This window comes from Podarcis melisellensis, assembly GCF_964234715.1.
Source record: "Podarcis melisellensis genome assembly, chromosome: 1".
Taxonomy (NCBI): Eukaryota; Metazoa; Chordata; class Lepidosauria; order Squamata; family Lacertidae; genus Podarcis; species Podarcis melisellensis.
The window spans coordinates 77,595,327-77,617,924 of NC_138528.1; the positions used below are offsets into that span (position 1 = coordinate 77,595,327).

The 22,598-nt window shown below is 44.2% G+C and overlaps 1 protein-coding gene across 3 annotated transcripts in view; it reads right to left on the reverse strand.

The window, feature by feature from the left end:
* LOC309365132 (SITS-binding protein-like) overlaps positions 1–22,064 on the reverse strand; it is a 37,106-nt gene extending 15,042 nt beyond the window's left edge. The window contains exons 1-9 of one of the 3 annotated variants that reach the window (XM_081903313.1): positions 21,704–22,064; positions 14,327–14,397; positions 11,681–11,902; positions 8,473–8,644; positions 7,033–7,240; positions 5,929–6,079; positions 4,194–4,397; positions 2,424–2,692; positions 1,238–1,374 (exon numbers count right to left, since the gene is read on the reverse strand). In XM_081903313.1, coding sequence (XP_081759439.1) covers positions 1,238–1,374; positions 2,424–2,692; positions 4,194–4,397; positions 5,929–6,079; positions 7,033–7,240; positions 8,473–8,644; positions 11,681–11,902; positions 14,327–14,374 — 1,411 coding nt within the window. In that variant the 5' untranslated portion in view covers positions 14,375–14,397; positions 21,704–22,064. Of the gene's footprint in view, positions 1–1,237; positions 1,375–2,423; positions 2,693–4,193; positions 4,398–5,928; positions 6,080–7,032; positions 7,241–8,472; positions 8,645–11,680; positions 12,161–14,326; positions 14,398–21,703 lie in introns of those variants that run through there. The other 2 variants (XM_081903312.1, XM_081903311.1) reach the window with 2 other exon arrangements.
* Positions 22,065–22,598: the final 534 nt, after the last annotated feature.

Here is a 22,598-nt window from a genome sequence, read left to right on the forward strand (position 1 = left end):
CTTCTATTTCTAAACACTTTTAAAACAACAACAACACCCTCTAATTTCGGTAGAACTGAATGTATATGCAATTCCTGCTTAAATTTTTTAATGCTTAAGAAATGTGCTGGCCAATTCTTGTCAACAGAAAATCAATTAAATCTAATGGTGCACCAAACAGAACTTCAGGCACTGATGTTCCTCAAGTTCTGCTTGGTGTAGCTTTCATGAACATAGTTGATTAGGTGAGCAGATTATATGCATTCATCTCCCCTGCAGGAGCATAGAAAGCTGCCTAATGGTCCATCTAGCACAGTATTATTTAGAGAGGCAGTAGCCAACATAGTGTCTTCCAACTCCCTTCTCTTGTGGGGGCCCAATTAGTGCCATTGCCTTCTGTTAAGAGTTTGGGTGTAATCCTTGATGCCTCCCTTTCCATGGAGGCGCAGGTTACAGCAACAGCCAAGGCGACATTTTTCCACCTTCGCCGCATCAAGCAGTTGGTCCCTTACCTTTCCTGCCCCGACCTGGCCACAGTGATACATGCAACGGTCACCTCCAGACTACTGTAATTCGCTCTATGCGGGGCTGCCCTTGAAGCTGTCCCAGAAACTCCAGCAGGTGCAGAATGCTGCAGTGAGGCTCCTCACGGGGTCTCTGCCATGGGAGCATATTCACCCAGTGCTTTTCCAGCTACACTGGCTCCCGGTGGAGTACAGGGTCAGATTTAAGACCTTTAAAGCCCTTCACGGCCTAGGACCCTCGTACCTACGTACCAATATTTTAATGTTGTATTTTAATCTTGTTTTTAAGTTGTATTCATTCAACTTGTTTTTATTATTGCTTGTTAGCCGCCCTGAGCCCGGCCTTGGCTGGGGAGGGCAGGGTATAAATAAAAATTATTATTATTATTAATATTATTAATAATAATAATAATAATCCAGATGTTGTTAGACTCCAACTCTCATCAACCCCGACCACTGGCCTTGCTGTTTGGGGCTGATGGGAGTTGCAGCCTGACATCTGGATGGTAGCTGATCAAGACTCTGCATTGACCAGCAACTTCTCTCCAGTGTTTCAGACATGGGTCTTTTGCAGCCCTTCCCAAAAATGCCAGGGATTGAATCTGGGTCCTCTTAACACACAGCATATGGGCTCTGCCCATGAGATCTGCCTTTTCTCTCAGGGGCATCTTCAGCCCTTCTATAAAACGGATTCGAAGAAGAAGTAGGAGAAGTTGACCTTAAAATAACATTACCTATTGCATCCGGAATAAAAAAGTTATAACCAAGAAGACTGTAATGAAGCACCGATGGAATAATCCCTTTCAAACCAGCATAGCTCCAGTCGGACTGGCGGGGGTTCATTTGGAGAAAGAGCGGCAGGTGGCTGGCTCTAGAAGCAGCAGAAACAGACCAGGAGTCAAACTGAAAATACTGAAAGGCACAGTAATCATTCAGCCTTCCCCAGACTTGACGCCCTCTAGATATTGTTGAATCACAACTCCCATAAGCCCTGACTTAGCCATGATGGTTGGAGCCACTGGGAGCTGTTGTTCAACAACACCTGGAGAGCACCAGGTTGAGGGAGGCCAACTTAAGGCACAGGTGCAGCATTGCATCAAAGTCATAGACAGTTCTAAGGACGCATTGTCACATAGCAGCTGGTGGCTTGGCTTCATGCTAGGGTTGCCATATTTTGAAAAGCAAAAAAGAGGACACATCTGTCAACTTCTACTTTTAACTATGGGTAAAAAAAAAAGGTAAAGGACCCTTGGATGGTTAAGTCCAGGCAAAGGCGACTATGGGGTTGCAGCGCTCATCTTGCTTTCAGGCCAAGGGAACTGGTGTTTGTCCACAGACAGCTTTTCGGGTCACGTGGCCAGCATGACTAAACCGATTCTGGCGCAACAGGAAGGTAAATACCATTTACCTTCACGCCACAGCAGTACCTAATTCTCTACTTGCACTGGTGTGCTTTCGAACTGCTAGGTTGGCAGGAGCTGGGACAGAGCAACGGGAGCTCACCCTGTTGCGTGGATTTCAACCACTGGCCTTCTGATCGACAAGCCCAAGAGGCTCAGTGGCTTAGACCACAGCGACTCTCATTTTACACACCCATGAAAAACAGGACATGCTCTGGAAAAGGAGGACATATGGCAACCCAGTTCATGCAAGCTGAAGCCACTTTTCTGGAAAGGAAGAGCCCATGCTGAACGCACATCCATGCCTCTGTTCATTAGCTCACACTGTCCCCCACGATTCTCCTTCAGATTACAGCAGCACCAGCAGCAAATGACAAGGACAGAGAAAGGGGTGAGAGGGGGATGTGAGATTTCCCCTAAAATATTTTTTTAACGAAATAAAAAGAAGGGGCAGGAGATGGTGCACACTAATAGGATGCCCTCAGAAACAGACAGTTAGGAGAGTTATCCTGAGACAAACCTTGTGCCAGCGCTAATTATTGATGAGTTTCCCAATGCAGCTGCCATTGAGGCTAAAATGTGAATGTACTTATCCCCTCCAAGTTCTGTGGGAGGTGGGATTGCTTGCTCCATAAACCAATTGCCTTCGCCACTTTCGAAAACCAAATACTCTGCTCCCAGTCGCTGCCTCAAGAGGCTCACTTGGTGCATGTACCAGAGCACCGCAGGCCAGCTGGTTACATTTAGCTGAGCAGAAAACTGCCCTTTCCATCTGGTGAGCAGCGGCACCTGCAATAGGAAACAGCCATCAGAAGAGAACAGCAGAAGCATAAAGGGCTAGGCTGACTTCCTGGTTCACCTCATGTGCAGGTAACCAATGTGGGGGCCCCCAGAAGGTTATGGGCTCCAACTCCCATCAGCCTCAGACAGCATAGCCAATGGTCAGGCATGATAGCAGTTACAATCCAGCAATATCTAGAAGCTACCATATTGGATGTTCCCTGCCTAAACTAATAGTTGGCAGCGCCAGATTAAGGGGAGTGCAGGGACCATTTGTGAGCACTTGGTTTCAAGGTTATGCTCTCCGAATGGCAGTACTCCTTGCCTCAAATTCTGAGCAGAATCATATGAACACAGCATTGAATATTTTATAGCTAATGTGCATTTTCAAAACAAAGGCATCACTCTGTATTTATGTGTATCATGGGCACTGAGACAATTTTATTAGGCAATAGATTTATTTTTATTTTTTTAAAAAATGATAGCCTGCTACATTACATTGCTTAATAAAACATGGCCTGAAATATATTTCTTTTGCAGACACCATTGAAGATACAGGATAGCTATAATTTCCTGAAATTGATTATAGGCCCAAGAACCATTATTTAGGTACAGCTTGATTATTGATTACAAGGGCCTTACTAGACATGATGTGGGAAATCAATGATTAGGTATCCTGCCATGATTTTACTTTCCTAAAAGTCGCTGTAAGCGACCCAACACTCACACACCCAGTTTAGATTGAGCTTACGGCATGAAGCTAAAAGTTTCCCCTCCATACAGCTTCCTTTCTATGACTGTATTGCATATTTTCGCCTCTGCAGCTCAGGGAGGGTGATTTGCATCAAGGCTTTGGTACAAGGAAGGAGGGTAAGACCCCCTTCCTACCATGTCAGGGCTCCATCCAAACAGGGGTCGTGGTAGCTGCTATCAGGAGAAGAAAAATGCTGATTGGCAGTGCTTGCAAAGGCACAGGGCTTTGCAAGTGCAAACACTCAACTTATTGTCAGCTCCTGCAAACTCCTGTGTCTTGGTCCATTGAATGTGATTTCAAACTGCCCAGGCAAAATAAAGCACGTCACCTGACATCACTGTGATGCCAGCTGAATGACAAGTGGGCAGTCCCATCTACTTGTCAGAATGGCCAGCAGGGGGCAGGGTGAGGGACCTAGACATCCAATCCACAGGCTGGAAACAGCTCCTCAACCCTGCTATAGAGTCATAGAATGGGAAGGTACCATGAGGGTCACCTAGTCCAGAACCCTGCAATGCAGGAATCTTTTGCCCATTGTGGAGCTCGGACCCACAACCTTGCAATTAAGAGTCTCACGTACTACCAACTGGGGGGATCCAATCACGCATCTCCGACATAACTTGTGCTTTGGCTCATTAACGTCTGCTAATGTATGTTGAGCAAGCCGAGAAAGCCTGATACCTACTGGTTCCTTCCAGGCTAGGAACCTCTAGAGGTAATTGGTCAAGTGCAAGATGTTGTATTAGGGACTTGTACCGAGTAGTCACCAGATTCAGAGTGGCGGCTCAGCCAAAAGTCTTCTTTGCCTTCTTGTAGAGACATCTGAAAAAGTTGGGAGTTGATGCTTGCAAAAGGGGACACAGTTATGGAAAGCTTTAGATGTTTTGTAAGTGAGGAGTCCATGGCAAGCCTTGGACTATGCAACCCTTTTTGTCTCATCACAGGTAAAAACTTGTGTTCCTGAAAGGAGAGAGAATAGTGTGCACCATTAGACAAGGATTTTGTCATAGGACCAGGGACTATAATGTTTGGAAGGTAAGACTAAGCAGCAAAACACACTCTGCTATTTATTTAACAGGGTCTCAAGATGACATCTCCAAGAAATCTTACCCTACTTCTGTTTAATATTTCAGCACAAAAAACAGAAGTGCAGGAAGTAGTGTGTGTGTGTGTGTGTGTGTGTGTGTGTGTGTGTGTTTAAAAAGGCACCACACCACACCGGGTTTGGCATAATTTGAAAAAGCTCTTCAGTCCTGCTGCTGGTAACAGCTATAAAGGCTCTTAAAGCAGTAATTAAAGTCAAGGTGGCTTAGATGGAGCTTCCACTCACAAGATTCACATAGCCTTGGCTTGAACAATGCTGCAGTATTCCAGTGAATGGTCTGGAATGTAGAAGATAAGGGTTTATGGACCTAGTTAGAGCCTAGATGGAATGCCAATAGGAGCCCCACTAGCTTAAGCCTTAATAAGTTAAGTTCACCAGTTGCTATCTAAACAGTCAGATTAAATAGGAGATAGATTCAAATAGGAGATAGTCCAATAACATTTATATGGTGTTAATGGGAATCTATTAAGGAATCAGTCCCAACTAGGGATGGACAAAAATATTATTTGGTCTGTAAGTGAACTGACCTAATACACACTTACCAAGCTAAAATACCAATCAGAACATAGCTGATTTTTCACTTCCCTGAATTTTGCAATATAGTTATCAGTTTAATAAATAAATAAAAATGATGTTTTGGGGGGAAATGTTTAGATAAAACATGTATTCAAATACATATTTTGTGGTAAAACATGTACCTAAGTAGATACAGTATTTAAATATTAATTTATGTGAATAAATGTATGTGAAATTGACATGGATCAAAAATAGGCTGCTTTGCTCATCTACCCGCAATTGCCAATTTCATTGGGGTTCAATCTAACAGAGGGATATGGATGATAAAAAGTTTTGTGAGAATTAAGACAAGTATAACAATTTTTTTTGTAATTTTTTAAAAAACACTTTGAGGTTTCATTATAATCAAATTGAGATACACAGATACATACACACACACACACACACACACACAATGGCCCACATCCCAGTTGAAATGTGCACCCACAAAACCCACCTGTATTTGTGGGTTTGCATCTATAAATTTGCCTCCCATGCTTAGACATATTGGACTACTGGTGCACGTGTGTGTGTGTGTGTGTGTGTACAACTGTGTGCCAAGTAGCTGTGCAAAACACCTGTTGAAAAACTGGACTCTGTATTTTATTTGTCTGGTGATATCAAACACCAAATCTAGCTGTTGTCAAAGTCTGTGAAAACACTCCTGTACATGGAAAATGGGAGTTTGCTGGCTAAGGTTTTGAAAAGTGTAGCTATTACAATTTAATGCAGAATGCTGGGAAAGATATATATTTGAGGAATTAACAGAGTGGGTGAAAATGCTGTCCTCTAGCTCTGCAGCTTGCCCGTGACCTCCAAAGATGCACATACCGTATTACCAAGTAGCACTGTGGAAAGTTCACTGAGAGCGATTAGCCCCTCCCCGAGGTGATGCCTTTGCAGTCTGTTGAAGAAATATCTTAATCCTCGCTCCACCTTGGCAGCAGAATCTGCTGCTCTGTAATAGCTCCAGACAGGCAACCTGTATTGGTGTAGTTAAAGAAAGAAGCTTTGCTTGAACTTAACACCTATTTATTATCTGGCCCACAGGTTTTTCAAGATGAGAAGGAAGTCAAAAAACTAAAATAGTTAGGTTAAACCAGCATATCTAGTATATGCCTGCAGATGTTTAAAAAGGGAGGGGACTCGTGTCGGCAGAAAACTTATGTTCCTGTCTAATAGGATATGCAAATTCCCCACTTGATTCCATTTCTCAGGTTCATAAGGTAAAGGTAAAGGACCCCTGACAGTTAAGTCCAGTCACAAATGACTCTGGTAGTTGCAGCGCTCATCTCGCTTTACTGGCTGAGGGAGTCGGCGTTTGTCCGTAGACAGTTTTTCCGGGTCATGTGGCCAGCATGACTAAGCCGCTTCTGGTGAACCAGAGCAGCACACGGAAATGCCGTTTACCTTACCGCCAGAGCGGTACCTATTTATCTACTTGCACTTTGACGTACTTTTGAACTGCTAGGTGGGCAGGAGCTGGGACTGAGCAATGGGAGTTCACCCTGTCATAGGGATTCGAACAATCGACCTTCCGATCAGCAAGCCCTAGGCTCAGAGTTTAGACCACAGCATCAGCCGAGTCCCTTCTCAGGTTCATAGTACAGTATAATATTAATCAGGACTGGCCCTACTGCAGCACACTCTATGTGCAGCTAGCTACCTTTGAAGGTGACTCAAAAACTGCAATTAATTCAGAATGTGGTTGCTAGACTGGTGACTGGGAGCAGCTGCCAGAACCATATAACACTGGACCTAAAAGTGGGTTATATATATAAAAGGAATAACAAAACCAACTACTTCTATTTTACAGTCTGCCTTTTTGGATTTCTGTTATACACCTTTGCATGTACCCATACCCTTAAGATCTTGCCACCCTATAGCTGGTTGGGTGCTTAATGTCAGACCAAACTTTTCTGATATCTTTCTTACCTTAGTATGTCAGTATCTGGCAGCTTCCGCTGATGTCCTGAAAGCTGGCTTCCCACTTCCTGATGGGCAGACGTGATGTTTTGACTGACACACACTGTGTACTGCAGGGATGCCATGTTGACGCCAAGGGTACTCTCAAGGCAAAAATGTTTGTTCCTCTCTACTGAGAGGAAGATGGGTATGTCTGAGGCAATCATCACTGTCACTCCTTTAGAGATAACAAACACACAAACGTATAAAAAAAGAAATCAGACAGTTAGGACTGTGCTTTACTTTGTCATGCATTTGATGAAATTCCAGTATCATTTTTTTAATCCAGTGTGAGAAATCAGAACTCACTCACTTCCATTTCTGTGCAGATGATGACAAAAGGGCATAAGCCTACATAGACTTCTCTGCCTGCATCCAAGGGTGCACATTTCTCTGTGCCATCCTAATTGTCCTAGAAAATTGACACTGGCTGTTGCCATTCTAGCAAATCTGCTTATTTAAGGAATAAAACAGGGACTCCACGTGGCTCTGCTTTTTGTTGTTGTCAAAGGCACATAAGCCTTGTAGAGATTGCGAGTTATATTGCTCATGGCTGAGATCGTAAACATTCTGTTGTTTACTTATTGCATAATATGTCTAATAACCATAATTAGGTATTAAAATCTCATAACTGATTGAATACTATCAATGTAATTAGATTTTTTTCTTCTTTTAATCATGAACTTGCAAAGCATCAAACTGAACACAGCCCGGCCTTCCAAAGTTGTTGATCCTGACAGAGAATCCTCCTCATAGGGTGATTCTCAGCCCAGAGACGTGGTCTATCCTCCTTTAGGAACGGTCATTCCCTGTCCTTCTAAAATGCAGCACAGCAAAGAGACATGGAAGCTCCCAGACTTCCCACATCAAGAGGAATTCCCACATCAAAAGCTAATATTCGAAACCATTGCTGCACAATGCGCTAGTAAGATGGCCGTGTACACATTGCAAAAAAGAGGAACTGTGTCAACAAAAAAGAGGGCACAGGATTGCATAAAACTTGCATATGCTACTTTATATATGTATAATCCCACTGTAATGGGAAAGAATGTGGCCAGGTGACCTGTGTTGGTGGACAGCTTGAAGACTCCTGCTCACTCTTCCTTCTTATGGTTCTTTAAAACTAGATTTGGACCAGACAGCCATTCAAACAGAGGACTGTCCTCTGTAAAGTAGAGTCCATGGCCATCCAACTATTAAGGTATGATACATCACTCTCTGTTCACTGTATCAGTGAGGCAGGTACTTGATGTAGCTAGCCACCTTTCTTGGAGAAGATACAACCCTAGTTACCGTCTTAATTTTTCATTCAGTCGGACTGTATTAAAAAGAAAAGAAAATACTAAAGCCATAGAAAAACTATTTACAGTCAACAGTGTTGGGAAATCAAGTGAGGAAGGCAACTCTTACCAGTTGATCCCAAAAAATATCTTTCTAAGACAGAGCCATAAGCAGCTGGGGTTTTGGCGAGGTTGCTGATAATGAATGGCTGGGACTTGATGCTCACGTTGTTCAGAGGCCAATGCTGGCTGCTGACACTTGCTCCTCCATACCAGGAAATATTTACCATGGAAAAGCAGTCCTGGAAAGCAAAATATTACAGAAAAACTAATGTATAATTTTGAAGAATAGCCTAGGTTAAATCTATAAAATATGCAAGGGTACATGTTTGTGCCCATATGACCTGTCCTTGCTCCAACCTTATTCACCCAGCTGTGGGGTTATTTTTACTCAAATATTCAGGTTGCCCCAGACCCTTTTAAAAGCATTTACTTCCACTGAACAAATGAGATCAGCAAGTTTTACTTCCCATGTGATTGCATAATCACTGGCTAATAGCACAAGGCCTCTTAGATGAAAGCCCAAACACATTTCAAAAGGGATTTTGGAGTTTTTGAAGGCATCAGGGTTAACATTTATGTCGTCTCCTTTACACAGTCAAGGTTGATCAGCCACTAATGAGGGGAAGATTTCTAGTCATATTTCTCAAACTGTTTTGTACCAATTGTCTATCATTGTGCCAGAAATGCCTCTCCAGTGTCTGGTTTTGTTGCGTCTTGACGCTTGTAATAAGTGGTTCATTAATTCTTTATTATGTAAATCCAGATTGTTGTCTTGAAATATATTTAATAAAGCTAATTCTGGTTTGGCTTTCCCATTTTATAACCAAAACTGGATGTCATTTCCCCCCTGCCTTCCCTGAGTAGAGGGAAAGGAGCATAACTGATTATACCATGCACACTTGTGCTACGACTGCTTCCGATAAACAGGTTTGGCAGATGTGGAGAATGTTCCAAAAAGTCTGTTTGATCATGATGACAGCAGGATAAAAGAAACCTGCCTGTTGTGTAGACCAAAAGCAAGTTGCCTTTATTGTCTCACTGAGAACTCTCCTAAAAAACAATTGCATGTTTCCTGTCTGACTCTCTACCTCTTTCTTAGTCTTTGATATGCATCTGAATGTTGCTCCCTGGGCATTCTCAGCCCCCTAATGCAATCAGTGCAAGAGTTTCTCTGTATCATTGTACAAGTGAGAAGTCTTTTGTTCCATATGCTTAGTCTTTATGGGACCATGATAACACAAAGCTATGGCGTGGTCCTTTCAATTCAATCTACGAATCTCTGAAAAAGGCTTGGCTTCATTTTTGAGACTTTGATTAGGGTACTCCTATGATTGCTAAACCATTTGAAAGTCTGCAGAAATTCTAGCATGAACCAGAATGCCTAACTGAGGTCAAAGAATTTGACCCAGTGTGAGCCTCATGCTTAAAACTGAGTGGTTTAATTAGAGCTGTTTATGCTAACTGGCCTCTTCCTCCCCAAGATCCTGAACTAAAAATTGTATTTTACATAGAAAACATGACTGCACAGATTTTGAATTTCTTTCAGGTACTGCTAGCATACCAGTACACTAAAACAAACAAGGCATATGCTGTGCATTGAGAGCAAAAATAGGTCAGATAGTCAAAGTAAGCAGATCACCCACTGATTTAAAAAGCTGTTTTCATTCAAGATAGTTAGGTTTGCATTTCCTATGTCTTTAATTCCAAAATAAAACCTCAGTTGGAATGTACATTCTGTTTGTTTGTATTTTAAATGTATCTTTATTTAAAAAAAAATATTTAAAAGCATTCCTGCATTAGCATTGCTAATGAGTGGTGCATTCCTGATTCAAGAGAGTTATTTACATCACTCAAGAAAATACCCCTACTTCCAACTAAGTATGTCAGCTTAGGATCACATTCTTTTGAATTGTTCTTTTTTTTAAAAAAAGATATTTATTAAAGTTTTTAGAAAGAAAAGAAAATACAGTGATAATAAACAATGTTGTTTTGTTTTAACAAAATTTCATAACATCCTTGAACTTCCTCACGTCTCCCGCTCCCATTTGCATCATTAATAAATTTTTGTCAAGCAATTTATCATCTTATTTCCAAGTTTGTAATCGCTTATTTAAATACAATAAAATAATTCCCCTACAAATTTGTTTCTCTTAATCTCTCTTATCATCAAATTCTAAACTATTTTAATGATGGCCAATTATTTATAACCAAGCATCCTTCTTAACATTCCATTAAATCACAATATTTCTGTAGATAAGTCTTGAACTTCTTCCAATCTTCTTCAATCCTTTATTCTCCCAGGTCTCGGATTCTGCCAGTCATTCTTTTGAATTGTTCTAATTTCTTATATGTCAATAGGTCCACATAAATATTTTTTAACCTGTCTCAGATCCTGAGATGGTTGAGGGTGAAAAGCCAAGTACAAGAATAAATAAATTTCTAGATATTGCTGCAAAATCCTGTCCATAAAATATGTGTTTAATGCTGACTCATAAACATATTTACTTGGAGGAAAATCCCACACATTTCAGTATGATGTTTCATATGCCTGGGACTGCTGCCCAAATCCTATATTGTTGAAGAAGTTCATACATGCAGGAGACGCCAAAACACTCCTATCCAGCTTTCAGTATATCCAGAGAGAAACACAGTTCTTAGATTTCAATGCTGGCGCAGATAGATTTGTTACTTTCACAAGAATTATAAAGCACCCCCCTCCTTTTTTGGAGCACAGAAAAAAAGCTGTTTTGAAGACTCCCGCTGTCATTCCATGATAAATAATTTGGAAAGTTATGTCAGGACTATGGTGGCAAGGGAACTTTCTTAGCTTGCAATTTTCAGAGACCGATATGATTTTAGGTATTACTTGGTTCGTTTTTAGAAAGGTGGTTCTTCCACTCTCTGGTTATCCACAACACTACAACGGTGCAGAGCTAGAACTGATTTTGGATTTAGCTGGCTGATTTACTTTTTGTATTCTTGCAATTTTGTCTTTGTGTGCAGATATCTTGGTATTTGCCCAGGGATCCTGGAGATTCTTTTAGGGGGTTGAACTTTTACCTTAAAAAACCAGGATTTTCATAAATAGGCAACAACAAAAAATGCAAATCTACATTTACTGCAAGGACCAAGTTTAAGATGTCAATGCTTGTTTTGATTAGCATGCATATTACTGGCATCTTTATCAGTGTTGATATTCACACTCTGTAAAGTTTGTTGGGAATGCGACATAAGCGTAATATTTAGTGAAATAAACTGAGGCTGTAGTTAATTACCTTGATCTTAACCTGGCAGTGCAGAGGCGTCCAAGCGATGCTGTAGCACTCCGTGTTGGAAGAAAGGCTGGACTCCATGGAGATATTCAAATGTGCGGTGGCTTCCCAGGTGTAACAGAATTCTGTCTTGTTTATCCAACACAGATTCTTCATTAAAGGTACCTCCACATCTGAGAGTCTTCCCATGTGAATCTCCAGGAAAGTTTTGTCCTCACTCAGAGTCTGCAGGATGAGGGAATGAGCTTTTCTTTCCCAAATAAGACCACTGGCATTCCCTTTCAGGATCCAATTTTTGTTTGGCTGATCCACCACTTGCCAGTAAATAATCCCAATGGTCATCACAAAGAACACAGCTACCCCAAGGCAGGCAATTGCTCCTTTCCAGGTCTCATTCATTTCCTTCAGCCCAGAATCCCACGTCACCTCTGGAACTGGAGTCGGGTTCCTGGGACGATTGTGAGGCATTTTACTCACACAAAGAATATTCCCCCCCCCATATGATCTAGGAAGGACTCTCAAGGCACAGAGCTCTCCCCTTTTTAGAGCTTTGCAGGAAGCTCAGTTCAGATTTGATTCTTCCCCCCCTGCTGTCCATGAGTAACTTCGCACTATCCCTGCCCAGGGGAGGGAGAGAACAAAAAAGAAGTGGGGAAAGGTACAACTTTTCAAAGCTTTTCCCAGCACTTCTCACTGCATTACATTCAAAAGAGAGACTTAAGTCTGGGGAAGTGATTCTAGCCAGTTCTGCGCTAGAAGCCTACAAAATATAGCTGCAAATGTGTGGTGTCAGATCCATTTGCCCCTGCCAGATTTGTCCTAGGTTCTTGAGCCATGACATTTCTTTGGCCTGTCGGACTGTGCCCAATCAGGAACTCTGTCCATAGCTTAATAGAAGCGCGCATACGCAGTGAGACCCTGGATCCTAGATGAGAGACAGCCTGCTCACAGAACAGGTAAGTGGGAAGCATCTGTGTTATAAGAAACGACAAACTGTCAATCCAGCTCCACTTCTGGGTTTGGACTCAACCTTTTGAAGCCCCCAAAACCGGAACAGGGACCCACAGACGACCAGCTTACTTTGAAAGCATCGTTAAAGCTTATTAGCCCTGAATATGGTTGCCAAATCAAAATTACAAGCCAGGAGTCTGAAATAATAAATGTCTTATTATATTCTGTTGAGCTATCATAGTTTTGAAGAGCGTTAATCATAAATCTTTGATGATGTAAATAAGCACGGGGTCCTTGAATGTCAAATTGAATTTTTAGCATTTACATTAGTGAGGGCTTGAGCCTTTGAACAGAATACTTTACAGATGTCAGATGTCACGGTGTTACATTATGCACAATAGATACCGTTATGTATTTGGTCTTCTTGGCTCTGGTCAGATTTCACACAGAGTGCATTAAACACTATTATTTTTAGGGGCCGTGCAGTGCAATCTTATGTTTTCTCAGAAGTAAGTTTAACAGGGATTACTCCTTGATAAATCTGTTTTAGGATGGCAGCTTAATTGAAATTATTTTCTAATGAAGAACAGACCCCCACATACACAACCCCCAAAGTTTTAGAGATTCTCTCTCGCTCTTTTTAACCACTTCTTAATTTTAAAGACAGAGGCAGAACCTTTAGCTCTCGGGGCTCTTTTGCAAAGGGAAAAATCTTTACTTAAAATATTCCATTTAAACCGAACAAAGATCAGCTTTTCATTAATATAAACCAGATAAGCTCAACTGAAAGAACTATGCTGGTTACACAACGAAGAATACGATTCATTCTCTTTCCAAATGTTCTTTTTCTACATCAAAATTCTGGGAAGGACATAAAGATCTGGACTAGTTTTCATTTGCTTTCAGGTAGAACTTAGAAAATAGTTTTGGCACAAACACTACCATCTCCTAAAGAGAGCAGGGTTTGCCAAAGGGAATGCTTCTTCCTCCACAAGCACTGTTTTCAAAATAAATAAAGGCAAGAATGGCACAATAAAAACCAGCAGCTTTAAATGTGGTGGAGTTTAATAACTTCACAGATCTCTTTAACCTGCCAGAACCAGGACTGACAAACATCTGAACTGGGCCGTTCCAAGTCCCATATTCATGGAAGTCATTTAGAGTGTTCTATCACAACTTGTTTCCACTCTGTGGCCTCATAAACACAATTCACAGTTCAAATATCACATCAAACAATAATTTGAAGCAAACTATACTCTAATGTGTAGCACCCTGCTCAAAAGTTCCAGTGGCATTCCTGCGCTTGCTACCGTCATGCTATAGATGAAAGAAGCTCAAGTCTGGTTTGTTGGGATGTCTGAACCCAGGCTTGTGACTTGTTTCTCCAAACAAACCATAAGTGGTAAACCAAGAACCAACTTTGGCTACCACTCACGGTTTGGAAGAAATAAACCATGAGTCTGGATTTCAACAACACGACAAGACATTTTGTTTTATCCATGGCACAGCAGCAGGGGAGGAGCACCCCAGAAACTGCTAAGCAATGTGCACCAGCATGCTGGTCATTTACATGAATGCACAGTTTGCTTTTCGAAGCATGCAAAAACATGGATCAGATTGCATTGCTAGTATACAAATGAACTACATGCTTACTTAATCCACAGAAGTTTAAAATCAGTCCCAGAGCAATTGACTCACCTGAAACTGAAGGGAACCAATCAAGGTTCCAGAGCAGCAATTTGGCATTGTTTCCAGAGCTAACTGGATTCCTGCGGCGGGAGGAAATAGCACTTGATTAGCGGGTGATATCATGGTACAACAGCTAAAGGGCCAGTAAGTGCAAATAAGGATTAAGGAAATATGACAAAGCAGCCTTTGAGTCTGAACCATAATGCAAAGCCATCCAGAAAGTCTTATTGACCTCAGATGGTTCTGATCCATGTGTCAGTGTGAACTAGTCATAAACTTAAGCTAAAGTGGGGGGCCGGACTATATTTTGAAAAAAAATATATGAACGAATTCCTATGCCCCACAAATAACTCAGAGATGCATTTTAAATAAAAGCACACACTCTACTCATGTAAAAACACCAGGCAGGCCTCACAAATAACCCAGAGATGCATTTTAAATAAAAGGACACATTCTAGTCATGTAAAAACACACTGATTCCCGGACCGTCCGCGGGCCAGATTTACAAGGCAATTGGGCCGGATCCAGTCCCTGCGCCTTAGTTTGCCTACCCATGGTTAAGAGTAAAAGAAAAAGGACAAGGCCCAGCTGTTTACAAGGAACTTGTCAGGGAACTGCCATCTAAAGCGCCGGGGGCGCAAAGGCTCACTGAGGTTGAGAGAGGAGTAGCAGCGGAAGAGGGAACCAGTAGAGGGCGAGCAAGAACTCCAAGGGAAAGTGAGTCGGAGGGATGGCTCAGAGACACTTCCAGCGAAAACAGTGGGGAGGTCTCAGGACCTCCTATAGGGACACCCACACCTCGCCGGAAACTGTCACGCCGAGAGGCCAGACGACGTGTTTCCGTTAAAGAGCTTTTATGTTGGAAAAGATTCCGAAAGCAGCCACTTTCGGATTCTACTAGTGATTGACGCAGCCATGCTGGAGGGGCTCCGTCACAGGCAGAGGTTTGAAAACCTGATCAAACTCTGAGGGACTTGCATTTTACGCACAAGCAGCTCATCGTCCCATCACAGCAATCCGAAAGTCACCGAAAGCCAGCTTGTGCAGGGAGAAGCATCATGAGCAACCCAGCCGGAACCGGAGGAGCAGGAGCAGCTGGAGGGGGTCCAAGCCTGGAAGAAAGGTACAGGGCGTTGGAGATCCAGTTGGCGCTGCAAACGGCGAGGCTTGAGGAGAGGAGGGCTCAGGATGCAGAAAAGGGAAAGGAGAAAACCACCCCGCTCGCCAGAAAGGTACCAGGATTGGTGCAGAAATTCGGGGGGGATCCCAGGAACTATCATGCCTTTAGAACAGAGATGCAATACGCTCTAAACTTGCAGTTTGATGACTTCCCCGACGAGGAATCGCGAGTGGCTTTTGTGATTGGCCATCTCGAATCCGGGGCGAAAGATTGGGTTAGACCCCTGATGGCAGCGAATAATGAGATCCTAAAGGACACGAGGAAGTTTTTTCGTGCCATGGACCTGATGTTTTCCAGCGATATTGAGCAGGGGGTGGTGCGAAGGCAGTTAATGGCTTGCCAGCAAGGAAGCAGATCTGTCCGTGAGTACTGGACTGAATTTACTATGCTGATTCATAAATTGGGGTGGGACCTATCGGCGGAGCCCATCCAAATGCTTTTCGAAGAGGGGCTTTCTTCAACCGTCAAAGATGAGCTTTCCCGGGGGCCCAGGGCGGAGTCTATGGATCAGTTAACCAAATCTGCGCTGTCCATAGGAGCGCGCCAGGAGGCGAGGGCTTTGGAAAAGCGGGAAGGGAAAGGAGACCGTTGGAGGGAGTTCCGCATTCCAGACATTCCAGAGCCACCTTTCCCGCCGGCAGAGCCGATGGAAGTTGGAACAGCGCGGGCGCGCGCAGTTTCAAATCCCAGTGAAGGGCGGAAGAAGGAGGGAAAGAGCGCCAAGAGATGTTATCTCTGCCAACAGCCAGGGCACTTTGCCAGAGTCTGCCCACAAAGAAAGGAATGGCAAGGGATGGCAGGAGCTGTTGGGGGAAAGGAAGAGGAAGGCAAGGAGCAAGTAAAAGCCAACGCCTGGCTGCCACCGTCGGGGCACAGCAGCCAGGCCAAAGAGCAGTGAAAGTGCCCACGCCGGAACCTCCCAGACCCGCTTTAGTGATAGAGGTGTTACTAGAACTGCCAAACGGACACCCACTAAAGATCAAGGCGCTTTTGGATTCAGGCAGCTCCTGTAATTTCATGAGTAAGGAGTTTGCAGCTGAGCATCAGATACAGACCATCCCTTTAAGTAACCCCTTGCAGGTGACTACGATTGACGGCAGAGAGCTGTTGGGGGGAGAAGTTAGCCAACAGACTGTCCCGATGATAATGAGGGTGGCAAGGCACACCGAACAGATAGCGTTTAATGTGGCCATCCTGGGAGGAGCGCCCATCATTTTGGGGATGAGCTGGCTGGCGCTACACGATCCGCTAGTGGGCTGGCATCAGAGGGTGGTCTCCTTTGGGTCAGCGCATTGCCTAGAACACTGCAAGGAGGGGAAGGTTTCGGGAGGAGACAGAGTCACCCTAGCCGGGATGGAAGTAATGGACAAAGGGAAGGTGCCCCCGCAATACGCAGATCTGAGCAACGTATTCAGCGAAAGGGAAGCAGACAAACTGCCACCGCATAGACCCTTTGACTGTCAAATCAACCTACTCCCTGGGGCCCAACTCCCAGTAGGCAAGCTGTACGCCATGTCAGACAGGGAGATGCAGGAGCTGAGGGAGTTCATTGACAAAAACCTGAAGCGAGGTTTCATCAGAGAGTCCCGAGCGGTGGGGGGCAGCCCAGTGTTTTTTGTGGACAAAAAGAACACAGACAAACCGAGACTGGTGTGTGACTTTAGGGCCCTCAATGCAGTGTCGGAGCCCCTGGCTTTCCCTATGCCCCGAATTGATGACATTTTGACCAGAGTAAGGAAGGGAAAGATTTTTACAAAGCTGGACCTGCGGGGGGCGTACAATCTGATACGCATAAGGAAGGGAGATGAATGGAAGACCACCATGTTTACCCCTTTGGGAGCCTTTGAATACCTCGTTATGCCCTTCGGTCTACAAGGGGGCTCCGCGTGTTTTCAAGCTTTTATAAACCACGTTCTGGGACCTTTGCTCTACAAGAATTGTGTGGCCTTTTTAGACGACGTGTTGGTGTATTCGGAAGATGAGGAACAGCATGTGAGGGACGTTCGAGAAGTGTTGGGCAGGCTGCAAGCCAACCAGCTGTGGGTGAAACTGGAGAAGTGCCAGTTTCATACCAAGGAGGTGGAATTCCTGGGGTACCGCTTGTCAGACAAGGGATTGGCCATGGATCCAGGCAAGGTCCAAGCGGTACTGGAATGGAAGACACCGAAGACCAAGAAGGACGTGCAAAGATTCTTGGGGTTTGGGAACTTTTATCGGAAGTTCATCAAGAACTTTGCCCACTTGACGGCGCCCATCACCGACTGCCTCAGCAGCAAGAAGAAATTTGTTTGGACGGTAGAGGCGGATCGAGCCTTTGAAGAACTGAAAAGGGCTTTCGCCTCGGAAGAACAACTTCTGCATGTGGATTTATGAAAACCCATGAGAGTGGAAACCGATGCATCCGACCGGGCGGTAGGGGCGGTCCTTCTTCAACCGGGGAGGAGTGCGTCGGAGTGGAGACCGTGTGCCTTCTTCTCGCGGAAGCTGAATAAATCCGAGAGGAATTACACGGTGTATGACAGGGAACTACTTGCCATTCACGAAGCATTCCGGAGGTGGAGACATTTATTAATTGGGGCACAACACAAGGTGCAAGTGTGCACCGACCACAAGAATTTAGAGTATTGGAGAACAGCTCGAGTGCTCAACCAACGACAAGTGAGATGGGCACAGGAATTCTCCAAATTCAACTTTGAAATTTGTTATGTGCCAGGCCCAGAAAACGTCAGGGCGGACGCGCTCTCACGCAAACCAGAGTATTGGGAAGGGGAGGGGGTGATCGAAGAGAGACATGTCATCCCTGAGGACCGCTGGGTGTGTGGGGCGGCGCTGGTGGGGCAACGAGAACTGGTAGAGGAAACGGAAAATGATGAATATGCCCAGGATAAGCTCAGAGGTCTCAGGGGGGAGGGCGAGAGTCCCGGAGGTTTTGAGGAAAGAAATGGGGCATTGTATTACAAAGGGGCACTGTATATACCCGAAGGTGAATTGAGGGGGAGAGTACTCAAGCAGTTGCATGATAGCCCCACGGCGGGACATTTTGGACAACACAAGACCATGTGGTTGGTTACCAGGGAATTTTGGTGGCCTAAGGTGAGGGAAGATGTAAGGGAGTATGTAAGAGGGTGTGACCAATGTCAGCGAGCCAAAGGGGAAAGAAGGGCGCCGGCAGGGTTATTAGAACCATTACCCACACCAGAACGGCCTTGGGAAGCGATATCAATAGATTTTATGACGGATCTGCCAAAGTCCAAGGGGAAAACAGCCATCATGGTAGTAGTAGACCTGTTAACTAAGATGTGCCACTTTGTAGCATGCTCACATGCAGTCACAGCGGAAGAAACAGCGAAGTTGTTTGTAGAACACATCTTTAGGTTGCACGGGGCTCCCTTGAGGGTGATCTCAGATCGCGGCAAACAATTTACTTCCAGGTTCTGGAGGAAGCTCATGAGCTTGCTGCACGTGGAAGTCAATTTTTCAACTGCCCGGCACCCTGAAACCAACGGGCAGGCGGAAAGAGCAAATGGCATTCTTCAACAATATCTGAGGTGTTATGTCAATGACAGAGAGAACGATTGGGTCGAAAAGTTGGCGTTGGCAGAATTTGCCTACAATAATGCGGAGAATGTGTCCACAGGGATGAGTCCCTTTTTGGCTAATTACGGGTGTCACCCCAGGGCATTTCCAGGGGAAGGAGGGGAGAGATGGAGCGTCCCAGCGGCTGAACATTTTGTAGAAGAGATGGAAGCGATCCATCATCAGCTCCAGCTCAACTTAGAAAGGGCTAAGGCACAATATAAGAAGCAGGCAGACAAGAACAGAAGGGAAGGTGAAACCAGAAGGGTGGGGGATCAAGTGTGGTTGTCAACCCAAGGGTTGCCGTTCAAAGGGGGTTGTAAGAAATTGAGGCCCAGAAGATTGGGACCCTTTGAGGTCATTCAGCAGGTCAACCCGGTAGCTTTCAAACTCCGATTACCCAACCACATGAAATTGCACCCAGTGTTCCACAGGTCGTTACTGTCACCATACAGGGGGGGACGTGAAGGGGAGTACGTCAGGGGACCAGCCTTGGAAGAGAGGGAACGCCGCAACCATGTAGCGGAAATCCTCGATTCCAGGTGGAAGGGAAATCAGGTGGAGTATTTGGTGGCGTGGGAAGGGGAACCGGAGTCAGAAAACACCTGGGTAAGTGCAGAGGAAGTCAATGACGAGGTTTTAACAGAAACGTTCCACCAAAGGTTCCCGAGGAAACCTCAGCCGATAGCAAGGTTTATGAGGGACTATTTCGGCACCACCGATGAGGAAGAGGAAATGGAAGGGTTCGCGGAGTCGGAGTTGGAAGAGGGAGTGGACTCCGATGACGAAGATTACCGAGAGAGTAGGAACAGCAACAAGTGGAGGGAAGTGTTCGCGACGTCGGAAGATGAGGGAGGTTCTTTCAGGGGTTTTACCTCCTCACCGCCAGTAGGGGAGGAGACGGGAGGGGGTGAAGGGGGCCCTGGAGGGGAGGTGGATGTCAGGGAACTGCCATCTAAAGCGCCGGGGGCGCAAAGGCTCACTGAGGTTGAGAGAGGAGTAGCAGCGGAAGAGGGAACCAGTAGAGGGCGAGCAAGAACTCCAAGGGAAAGTGAGTCGGAGGGATGGCTCAGAGACACTTCCAGCGAAAACAGTGGGGAGGTCTCAGGACCTCCTATAGGGACACCCACACCTCGCCGGAAACTGTCACGCCGAGAGGCCAGACGACGTGTTTCCGTTAAAGAGCTTTTATGTTGGAAAAGATTCCGAAAGCAGCCACTTTCGGATTCTACTAGTGATTGACGCAGCCATGCTGGAGGGGCTCCGTCACAGGCAGAGGTTTGAAAACCTGATCAAACTCTGAGGGACTTGCATTTTACGCACAAGCAGCTCATCGTCCCATCACAGAACTCGAAGGCTTCTATTGTGTGTTTTAACAATAAATCATTGCTGTCTGATAAATGTGTGTGCATTGGATTCTTTTCATCTCTCATAAACAATAAGACTAAATTGCGGCTTTAAGGAAGCCAGCTATCTCCATTCAATTTCCCACTCTTCCTCTGAGTAGCTTAGGGAAGTGAAGATGTTTCTCCCATCACCTCCACCACGTCTGCTTATCCTTACAACAACCCTGTGCAGAATCCAATGTAGTGCTAAGTGAACATTCCATCAACACAAGGATTTCTGCTTGTGCAATGGAACATTTCCCCCCTCTCCTCCCCCTGTGCACCCCATAAATCTGTTCTAGGGGCTCCCTCCCCCTAATCCTCTGGAACAGGTTTGGCAAGGCCACCGGACATGCATGGGGAGAGGGAGAAGTTCCATTGCGCAAAAAAATACTTGTGCTGGTGGGACAAGGTAGTTGAATGCTGGCCCATAAGGTAGGTTAGGCTCAAAAAGACTCACCCAAGATCACCCAGTGAACTTCATGAGTGAGTATGGATCTGAACCTAGGACTCCCGGTTCCTAGTCTGACACTATAACAACTCCACCATACCGTCTCTCAGATTATTGGACAGGTAGGTTTGTGGGAATTATTTTTGTTTGTTTGTTACTACGGTGCGTATTTTTGTGTCTGTATATTGTAAACCACTCTGTGATCCTCAGGTGAAGGGTGGTAATTTAATAAATAGTAAAATAAATAAATGAAAAGGTAGTTCTGAAGGTACTTGATGTCTTCAAGACAGTCAGGCAGGTTTGCATCTGAGAATGTGAAAGTTCTTAGTAATGGAAATAGTTCTAGAACTGTAGCTCCTGAAGAAAGTCTTTAGAAAAGTGCCCAGCAATAATAATAAAAAATGAATTAATTCACTTTAGGGTTAAAATGAGAAAAGATTGGTCATTAGAGTTGACTAGACAATCAGATGGACAAATCATCTGACCTAGTGTAAGGTAGTCTTTTATATTCCTATTAATTATTTTCTAATATTGTGACTGTTTTTTAAAAAAATAATTGTTGAAAGTTGGTGTGTGTGTGTGTGTGTTCCTCATCATAATTATTACAGTGATAATTATTGTTAGGGGAAAGTGGTTATTAGCACATCCTGACTATAGACAAATGGATACAGAGATGGAAAAAATGAACACTTCTTTCTCTGCATTCTGTGGTGTAACAACAAATAATTAAGAAGGAAACATTACCAGATTATTCCAGTTTCAATTAAATAGACTTCTAGTGAAATAAATCTTACCTTATTTTTGTAAGCTGTTGGAAGATCAGCAATTTCACCTGGCAGAAGCCAAAAGCTACGGTAAAAAATACAAAGCAGTAGATGTGACTGTTCCTCAGACAGATTGGTTCTGTGTAATCCAAGGCTTCTAAAAACTGCTTGCAAAATCTTGGAAACGCTGTTGAAGAAAAACAGGAAGGTTAGTGCCGATTTCAGAGCAAAATGCATCAACAACAGCTGTGGGTGGAACAATTGTGCGTTCAAAGTGATGATGCCATGTGGTGACATCCTAAAGGTTGCCATGATAATGTCATCCTGATCCAGACATCAGAGCAGCAGACCCAAGACAAAACCCAGTCATCCAAGCTAGTCAGATATGTTACAACTCGTTTTATGCATCCCAGTAAACTAATCAGAAATAACACACAGTCAAAGAACAGGCAAGATTGCACCAATTTACTGAGGTACGATTACTCTGTAGTTAAGTGATTGTGTATTGTTATTCAATGACATTTCTACTTGTGTAGAGTTGCAAGTCTATATGTGTATTGATATGCACATAATTGCAAGATTTCCAGTGGATGAAACCCATGGTAGTGGTAGCTATGTTTTATGAATCTTTATGAGGTTGGACCCAGCTGAAGCATTGTTGACAAGCCCTTTGAAGGGCAGAACAAATTTATCAAACGTGAGTGATAGAGCACACACGCTCCAAGCAGGTTCAATCTCCATCATATTCAGGTTGGGCCCAGAGAGACTATTGCCTGAAACCCTAGAAAGCCTTTGCCAGTCAATGCAGCTAGGTGGACTAATGGTCAACATAAGGCAGTTTCCAATGTTCCTGTGACTGTTTGAATAATACATCAAATGCATAGATAGAGTGCTTGATAGAAATATTCTCAGGACCCAGTGATTC